This window comes from Hemibagrus wyckioides, linkage group LG23, assembly GCF_019097595.1.
Source record: "Hemibagrus wyckioides isolate EC202008001 linkage group LG23, SWU_Hwy_1.0, whole genome shotgun sequence".
In the NCBI taxonomy this organism is placed as follows: domain Eukaryota; kingdom Metazoa; phylum Chordata; class Actinopteri; order Siluriformes; family Bagridae; genus Hemibagrus; species Hemibagrus wyckioides.
This window is the reverse complement of record NC_080732.1, coordinates 8,787,647-8,797,221: the sequence shown is the minus strand read 5'-3', so window position 1 is coordinate 8,797,221 and position 9,575 is coordinate 8,787,647. Positions and strand designations below refer to the sequence as shown.

Genomic DNA, 9,575 nt, shown 5'->3' with positions numbered 1-9,575 from the left:
TTGATTGATTTCCAGCTAAACTGTTAGTGGTTCAGTCTCAAACCTTCATACTTTATTGAATTCCTATTATAAGCTTCTTCACTCTTTACTGTATGTAGAGCTCTGGGAGCAGTATTTCTGTGTGCACAATATGTTTAGCCTGCTCTATTTGCAAGTTAAACTACTCGGGGCTATGCGATTCAAATTTGGGCACCGCACATTAAAACGTGACTATAAACACCAGGGTTATAAATAGACAGAAAGAAAGAAAAAAACACAACACTCAAACAAACAGGCCTACTGTCAAGTCCACTGATGGGTCAAGCTATGCAAATAGTAAACCATTGTCCTTTGAGGGCTGGATAGCACTAGGTAGTGTGCTGTGTAAGGTTGCAAAATGTAAGCATTTCATACTATTTCTAGTGCACTTTGAAGGAGTAAGGGGCCGTTAGGGATTTGGCCGCAGCTAGTAACCACTGCGAAAGATTGAATGGGTGACGTAGAGGAAGTGCCGGCCCTCAGGAGCAACAGCCTGCGCGTTCACAGCGTCTCCAATTACACACACACGGGGAGAGAGAGAGAGAGAGAGAGAGAGAGCAGAGTGAATGAGCGAAGCTGCGGAGCTTCAATTCCGCAACATTGTCGGGATCTTCAACGATTGACGTTACCGTTTTAACCGAGAAATTCTGCAAATGCTATAATGTAATACCGGCTAGATGTTAGTGTAGTGTGACGCTCACTTCATACTGATTTCTCTTCCGTCTTTTTTTTTTTTTAAAGAGGGACGCCGAATGAGCGTGAAATTCTAATGCAGCAGAAATAATTTTCGCCGTGCGCGCATTATTCGTTATAATCAAACTGAGGATCGTATTTATAGCTGAAAATCCTTAAGGGAAAAAAAAATATCATTGCGCATTTGCGCAGACGGACGAGCAGCGCGTTGGAGCAGCGCCTGTGAATGAGCTGTAACTTTGCTCGGTGAAAAAGGGGCGTTCTCCATAGCCTGCGATCGAAGGCGGACGCTCGCGCACAGAAGCTCGCGGTGGTCCCGCCGCAACGCGCGCCTCTCATCAGCTGCAGCTTTGCGCAACACAACTTCGGGATCTGTCGTTCACGTTCGCCTAATATTCAGCCTGATGCTCCATGCAGTCATCGCCAATCCCCGTCGGGATCGTAAGAAAATCGACGCGCGAGACAGATGTGACCGGCGTGAAAATGGATCTCGTGTTGGTTTTGAGGTTATACTCCGCGACAGACTGTTTTCAGGTTGTTTCTGAGATGCGTTCCGAGTGACTCCTCCGAAATTACGCATTCCTCCCGCGCGTCAGCTCAATTCACGGTGTCTAAAAATGGCAAACCAAAGTCCCTATGACAATCGGGATATCGTTGAGAAGTATCTTTATCACAAACTTTTGAAGCGAGGCTACGTGTGGGAGTTCCGCGCTGGAGCTGAGGAAGACGACGGATTGAGGGAGCCGCCGCCGGCGGAAGTTGTGGATCGCAGGCCGCGCGCCTTATTACCGCTGCACCGCGTTCTGCGCGAGGCCGGCGATGAGATCGAGCGGACGTACCAGCGCGACTTCGCGGCCATGTCGGACCAGCTGCACTTTACTCCCAGCACGGCGCAGCGCCGCTTCACCGCCGTCATTGAGGAGCTGTTTCGGGACGGCGTGAACTGGGGCCGCATCGTGGTCTTCTTCGAGTTCGGTAGCACCCTTTGCGTACAGAGCGTGAACCAAGAGATGGCGTCCCAGGTGGACAACATAGCAAGTTGGATGACAGATTACCTGAACGGGCCATTGCAGAACTGGATTCGGGAGAATGGAGGCTGGGTAAGTGCGTGCAAACCGAAACAGGCACAGTTTCTTTTTAAATACACAATGCTTCAATATAATACTCGGGTGTCTTTACAATGTTGTAGTAATAGTGTCTTAGAAACGGTGTGTGCGCGCCTATGCCTTTTGCGCATGCGCACTCATAGCCTCCCTGTGGAAAAAATGGGAAATCTCGCTTTCAGTTCCACGTGCTCCTTCCACACATGTTCCGTGAGGAGTGCTCTTTCGATTCGCCCACTATGATTGAATCATTTGCTACTTATGCTTCACTGTTCTAGTAAGCTTTTATTTAGAAAAAATATGTCTTCTGTTTTGCTTTGCTTTCAGAAATCCAATCCATTCATTCATTCATTCATTCATTCATTCATTCATTCATTCATTCATTCATTCTCAGGTACTTATGCACACACACTCACAAACTCATTTGCATCTAGGGGCCAGTTATAATAGCCAGTCCATCTACATGCATGTTTTTGGGAAGCTGGAGAAACTGGCAAACCTGGAGAAAACCCACAGACATGGGGAGAAATTGTGAAACTCCAAACAGACTGAAACACTGAAACAGGTTCAAACCAGTGTCCTGGACATGTGAGGTGTCAACCCCACCTACACATCATCTATAAAGGCATATTTATTTTTGCATAATTGTTAACTAGATGTTTGAGGGAGATTGCTGAATTTACCTGAAATCAAGTTGTCTTACCTAACTGAGCTAACCTAGCGATGTTATATTGCGATCTTCACCACACTAAGCTACTGCTGTGTGTTGTATTGTGGAATTGCATTAGTGTTGTAGTTAAATATGCAAGGAATAAAAGTGTTTCTTCTTCCTCTTCTTCTTCTTCTTCTTCTTCTTCTTCTTCTTCTCCAATAAGTAGGAATATGGGGGTTTGCGGAGAGTTTTCTACAGACATGTTGGTTCCTGCACTGCAGTGCTTGTGTGCTGAATAATTTACAGCTCAAATTGAAGCAGCCCATCACAGCTTTGTGCCCTTTTACATGATTTTTTCAAACCAATTTTTGGCTGCCCATTCTAGCATCCCCTAGAAATTCACTGCTCACTGCCTATTTTATAGAAAATCTTGAATTCAGCTTTAGAAATTACACTGTTTTTTGGGATGTTTATCCCTTCATGTCTTTTTATCAATATGACATGAGCATCAGGGATAGTAGAGTCTAGATTCCACTCAGGTTAGCCTAGTTTTTGTTTTTATTTTTGGCTAAGAGCCATCAGGTGGGAGGGCAGTGGCCCAGTGGGACCATTATTCCTGTCTGGTCTGTAGATGGACTAGGGCAAATTAATGGCGGTCATTACTTAACACATCTGCTGCAGGTTACTTTGAGATGGAGTAAAAAGCCTTTCTGACAGGATGGGTTGACTAGAGAGTCAGAGCTGAGAGAAATGGCACACTCAGCCATGCCACGTCACCTACTGTACTTCTCATTGTCAAGCTCAACAGACTCAAATAGCATTTCCAAATGATAAATGTTGAAAAACTCTTATTACGTGTGCTGGAATGTATATGTGCACTTATGTGTGTATTGAGGGGTGTGTTTAGGGTGTGTTTATGCCAGCAAGTGATGATGTTTCGAGTGATGAGACAGTGTGCACTTAGGAGGCAATTAGCTTGGCACTACGTTAATGATGTTTTAACTCATGTTTGCATTATTCACAAAGCAGCTACTCTCTTAGCCAGAGGCAATCAACAATCAATGGCTAATTTAGTTCATTTTGTCAAGAAAAGCATGCTTAAGGTTCACCTTAGCTATTGCAGAGAGAATTAGTGTGCACAAAGATTGTATATTACGGTTTTAGGTCTAAGTTGTTTTTTATTCTGGGATCTTGCACCAAGACCCAGTCATTTACATTTCTGTATTCTTTCTCTGTGATACTGGAATTCTTAAATAGGAGTCTTTATTGTTTCCTGTCAGTGCACTCCATCTATGATCCATATAAAGTGTGCTACATTTATTTATTTATTTATTTATTGTAAGATATTAGGCCATAAATATTAATTAGTCTTAAGACATCACTCAACCCCTGTCACTCTCCCAGCCACCACTATTGAATCAATAAACTGGTGGCTTTAGTAATTCCAATCGTTTACACAGCTTTAGTTTAAGCAATGAATATCACGTGTCCTTGCTAACAAACAGAAACAGAGACAGAGACTATGTAATCAAAAAACGTGTACTTGTAGAGTGTAGAGAGGCAAAAAATAAGATGACTAAGAATCATTTCCAACACAGTGTTTACATCATGATTTGAATATATAAAAATGGATTAAAACCTAAATGATCTTGATTGATTATTTATTTTCTGTAAAAGTGTAAATAGGACTTTGTATACATCCCTAAACTGGCTCTCATTTGCATGAATGTGACTTTTAAATACGAGGCTAAATCCTATGGAATAATTGCTCAGTATGTGGAGAAAACTGCACAGGATTCTGCTGCTTTTTCATTGCTCTTCTTTCTGACACCCCGCTGAGGCTCCCTTTCTACTCAACACGTGATCGAGACCTTCATCTTATTTTGGTTCTTTTTCCAATTGAATTCGGCATGCAGTTGAGTTTCAGAAGACTTTGAAAAACCTGTAATTTATCTGAAGCTAGACGCATGCATTCTAACTGTAACTGTGAATCATGTGAGTTTTGAGCTGAATAATTGAACTGAATTGACTATCATTGGTTGAATTGTTAAAAATATGATTCATGTAAATGTGGCCTGGTGGAGCAGAGGGTAGTCTTATTATTTCACAGTTTCAGGGTCTCCAGTGTGCTTAGTTGCTTTCTGTATGAGTCTTTTGCATTTCCTCCTCATATCCCTATGGATGTCCTTCAGGATTCTTTGGTTTCTTCCTAAAAATCATGCTGGTAGGTAGATCAGCTACTCTGAACTGACCCTAGGTATCAAAGAGTGTGTGTCTCTACTTTCTTTTTGAACAAGATGAGATTTGGATCGTTAGATACTTGTATAACAAGTTTCCCATGTGGTCCACTTTGGCCACAAAAGGCCTTAATAGAAGGCTTTGCTTTGAAACTCTGCATTTAGGCCACATCTCTGTTTAACAAAGCTCGAGTTCAAAGAGGGATATAGACTCCTGACCATGCTGAAAAAACAGCTTAGACAAGCATAGCTGTTCATGAGCATGACCAGCATAATGCACCAGTGGAACCATGTCAGATTTTTCTAGTCCATTGCTGTGCAAGACCATGCCCGCAAAACCAGCACCAGCACTATCCAATATAAACCTGCATGGAGGAACCAGTATGAAATTCATGCTGCTGTAAGATTTTCTAAGTTTTATTCAGCAATAAATGTTTAGTTACATTGAAGCAGCAGTTCTTCAAACCAGATTTTTTCCTGATTGTTCATGAGAAAAGGTTCTCGCAGTCCTTACTGTTGATTCTTTGAGCAAAGAATGACAGCATCTTTTTTTTAAGTCGTCTCTTTCTTTGTCCTTTCTCCATAAAATCCGTAATCACTAAGTATTTGAGCAGTTTAATAAAGAGTTTAATACAGGGTTTGAGCTATAACCAAAAACGTATGTCTCATAAACCTGAGTAAACACCACTCAGCTACTGTAATGGTCTTTACTTGGGTTCTCATTAGTACACTTGCTGCTTTGTGCTAGTTATTTTGCTCTACTTTGTTTCCCCTTTCAACAAATGACCGGTTACTGTTGTTGTAATTGCCAGGTCGTTAAACTGCGTGTTGGGGGGTCCACGGGCCATTCGGTGGGTGGTTTGTTCCACTGTAACTCATTCTACCCACATAGTCAGCAATAAGAATTAGCAGCTCTGTTTATTCCATGCCCCCTGGAGTTAAGCAGAGATTAAAGTGTGTTTCCATTCTGTCCATGATTATAGATTTACCTTCAGGCTTTCCTTCTCCCCATGTTAATACCATGCATTAGTGTATTAAACTGTTTCTGTGGAGATAAAAATCCATAATATAGGAAGATACAGTGTATAGAAAATATGTGGGAAAACCCATAGCATGTTGCTGGGGAAAATTCTAGTAAATATTCAAAATTGTTTTGATCAAAATTGAGTTTTTCTGCCAATATTAACATTCTAACCTCCTAACCTTGCCTTTGATTTTTGCCTGCAAATATGTTTAAAAAATGCAGTCAGTATGATTAAAGCTGTCTAAACGTTGCTATCCATCAAACGTCATGATTGATGAAGTTGGATTGAATGTTCATGAGCCTCATTTCAGTCTAACCCCGAGATAGAAACTGGCAAAATGTAAATGATGCTTCTGTACCGTCACACCATCAGAACAGGAGAGATCTTACATACTCTGTACAGATACCAACAGAAAATTTCAAATTGTATAAATGACCTGAAAAAATGACACAACTTAACTTGAAGTAAATCAGTAAACAGAAGTGAATTGGTGTCAGCACCAGCGTGAAAACTCATCACCCTCTTCACTTTTGGGAATAACCCGATTTTCAAATGCTTCAACTATATTTGTGGTTGAGGTGCAGAAAAAGCAGAAACGTCAGTTCAGTAGAAAGTAGTAAAATGTCAAAAAATTCACTATGTAAAGGGTTTTCCCAGGACGCGACTCATATGTTTGATGTCACTGATTTGGATCCCTGAAATAAATTCCCCAGTAAAATCAGTGCAATAAAGGGGGAAAAACAATCAAAGTACCAAGACATGATAACTCTGAACGTCAAAAAAGAATCATTTCCCTGATGCTGTTTACCAAATCAGCTGTAATTCACAAATCTCTACTTCAGCCATTCAGACAAAAACACAGCAGTGCCTTCTGTACTGAAGTTTGTTTAGTCAGACTACAAATGTGTAGGTGCTCAGCCCACACACAGCACACCTGTGGTTCCTGTGTTCCTGTGTATGTGTATGCGTGTGTGCGTGTGTGCGTGCTTGTGTGTATCTCTGTACAGTAGAGCTGGTGGCTCTTCGCCTTTGAGGCACATTTGACCTCACCTGCACCTTTTTTTATTTGGGTGGGTGTTGTGTTGGAGTGTTTACCAAAAGACAACGAAACACTTCAGAAGCGCTGCCGCTGTATAGCTATTCATTTTCCAGAACGTGTGTTTCACTCGCTCCTTTCAAGTGACATTGTTTGTGAAAGCCATATAGACACCAAAGCCTGTATGTTGGAAAAAAGAGTCAAAGAAAATGAGAGAAAGAAGGGGGGGGGGGGTCTTTTTTTTTTGGTCTTTTTGTCTTTTCTGACAGTTTGATAGTAATCGCTGCAAACAAACCCGCTGCATGTTCAGATAGTTGCCACTGGCTGTGAAGGCCGATTGAACATGGTACAGGACGGGAAAATGAGAGTGGATTGAGACAAAAAAAAGGAAAAATCAGCCAAGATATGAGAGATAGACAGGATCCATGATAAAAGAGGGATGTTTGTTTTTGCCTTTTCCTGCCCAGATGCTCACAGGGAGTGCCAGTTTCTCCAGGGGGCAAGGTACAGCACTGAGAGATGTGAAAGCTGATTGGTTATCAAAGATCTGCATAGTGTTGTAGTTGCCTTGATTTAGAGAAGGTGTGTTGTGCAGGATTAGCTGATGTGTTAATACAAGTGGGGGGGGGATTCCCTCCTAGGTGCAGAATCTTTCTAGAATTCTAACGTGTGCAAGTCAGACATTTCTTTGCTGAACATAATTTCATTTCATCCATGAATTCCTCCAGTTTAACAGAACCTGCCTAAGTGATTTATTAGGGTGCTTTCACACGATCTAAAACAGAGAGAAATTGATACGGTTGTTTTGGTCCGCTTCTGAGTGTGACACCGATGTGTGTATCTGCCTAAACAAACCGCACCAGGAGAGGGGAAAACCCACGAAGGGTCAGGTTCAAACGGACTAAGCGCCGGATGTGAGAAAGCACCTATAATTTCCACATATGTTGCTGTGGATCAGAGACAGATGCGAAAAGGACAAATTGGATGTGAGAGACAGGCTGAGCAAAAAGTGAGAGCTGAGTGCAGGGAAAAAAACACACCCACAAACTACAGAAATGACCCAGCATGTACCAAAACACCCCAAAAAAAACCACCATATGTTCATGCTTTATAGTTTATCTGTCTCTCAGTTTAAGTCAGTGAAACTAGCGATTAATCAGGAAAAAAATAACCTGAGTAAAAATGAAATGTCTTGGGTCTTTTCATGTTAGTCATCCATTTCTCTGAACAGGTCAAAGCAATGGGGAGAAAGTGGCAGGGAATGCCCCCTCCTCTCCATACACAGTTGTGATATTATTTAGAATGTAATATTCATATCTGATAATGTTAGAATACCGTTGTTGCTGTTTGTTGTTGAGTAATCCTGCCTTGATGAAACATTATTCTGACTGTTATACTGTCCAACGCCTTAAACACTCAACATACTCGCATTCCTTGTCCTCGTAACTTTTTCTGTTGTTTTTATTGAAATAACCGAACAATTTAGAGTAGTTAGCGAATAATGTGCATTACCATCATCGAAACTTTGATTTTTAAAGCACATATTTGTACAGAAATATTTTGGATGCATGCAGTAAATGCAGATTTCAGGTTTTGGTAAGAGTTCTTGAACAAAGTGCTTCATATATTGTAGGAAAGTTATAATTCAGTTGCACATGTAATGTAAAAGCTCTGGTACTGCTTTCTTCCTGTGAAGCAGCAGATTTGACCATCCGCAAGCTCTTCATAGTTGCTTGATGTACATCCTAATTAAATGTGTATGAGTGATGAAAAAAATTAATTGCTGATGATTGTCCAAAGTGACTTGCTGTGTTGATCAGAAGGGCTTTGTATTAGTTTTGAGCCTCGTTCCATTTCGATGCCACAGCCATGTACGGGTTCTGATCTGTGCTTAATGACTGTACTCTCTGTTCTTTTCCGTCAGAATCTCAATGTGAAGCACTGACACTAGCAACAGAAGAGGGGCAAAGCAACACATTTCTGTGGTCCTGATTCCTAGAGCAGAGGGAATTCAATTTGGCTTAGAGAATTGCGGCAAGTGGCTCTCAGGCGAAATGTTTTAGGTTAATGACATAATCACGATCTCTCCGCAGAACTGAGGTTTGTTCACATGGACACAAGGATACACTGTGCCAAAGTTTCCACGGCAAACATCAACAAGTAGCTCTCTCCTGGCAGCTTATACACATCCTGTTCAGCGTCTTATTGTTTTTTTTGATTTTTTTTTTTTTTTTTCTTGTGTGTGCCAGTTAGCAAGTGACAGTGTTTATCTTGGAGCTAAGTCTCCTGATACATCCTGAATAAGACAGCCTGGAACAAAAAACATTTCTGGTACCTTTATGAAAAAGGGACTCCCTCTCTCATGCAGCTTTGGAGTCAGCTGTCGGACAGACAAAGGGAAATCCGGATTATTTGAAAAATTCCTCATAGAATGGTGCTACTTTGAGATGGCCAATTCAACCTCCTACTCAAATGTTGTCAGCCTTGACAGTTGGCTCATAGAAGCGTTTTACAGTAAATCCACATTCCTTCATTGCGCGCACACACACACAAAGAGAGAGAGAGAAAAAGAAAGAGAGAGAGAATGAAAAATACACCATGATACAAAGGAAGTAACAGATGTAACACTCTTGCAAAAAGTCACTCAAAGAAAAGCAGACTGATGGATCAGAGTGGCAATAGAACCATATAGCTGTTTAAATACACGACTAGGCCTTGGTGTCTTTTTTGAGTCTTAAGATTTGGGATTTTGTGTAGGCACGTTGGGGGATTGCTAATGGAATTAGCCTGGGAGCAGTTTATGGATTTCTT

The 9,575-nt window shown here is 41.4% G+C and overlaps 1 protein-coding gene across 3 annotated transcripts in view; it reads left to right on the top strand.

Moving 5' to 3' along the window:
- Nucleotides 1-427: 427 nt before the first annotated feature.
- bcl2a (BCL2 apoptosis regulator a) overlaps nucleotides 428-9,575 on the top strand; it is a 130,324-nt gene continuing 121,176 nt past the window's right edge. The window contains exon 1 of one of the 3 annotated variants that reach the window (XM_058376146.1): nucleotides 428-1,811. In XM_058376146.1, the coding sequence (XP_058232129.1) occupies nucleotides 1,329-1,811 (483 nt within the window). In that variant the 5' untranslated portion in view covers nucleotides 428-1,328. The remainder of the gene's footprint in view (nucleotides 1,812-9,575) is intronic. The other 2 variants (XR_009203293.1, XM_058376147.1) reach the window with 2 other exon arrangements.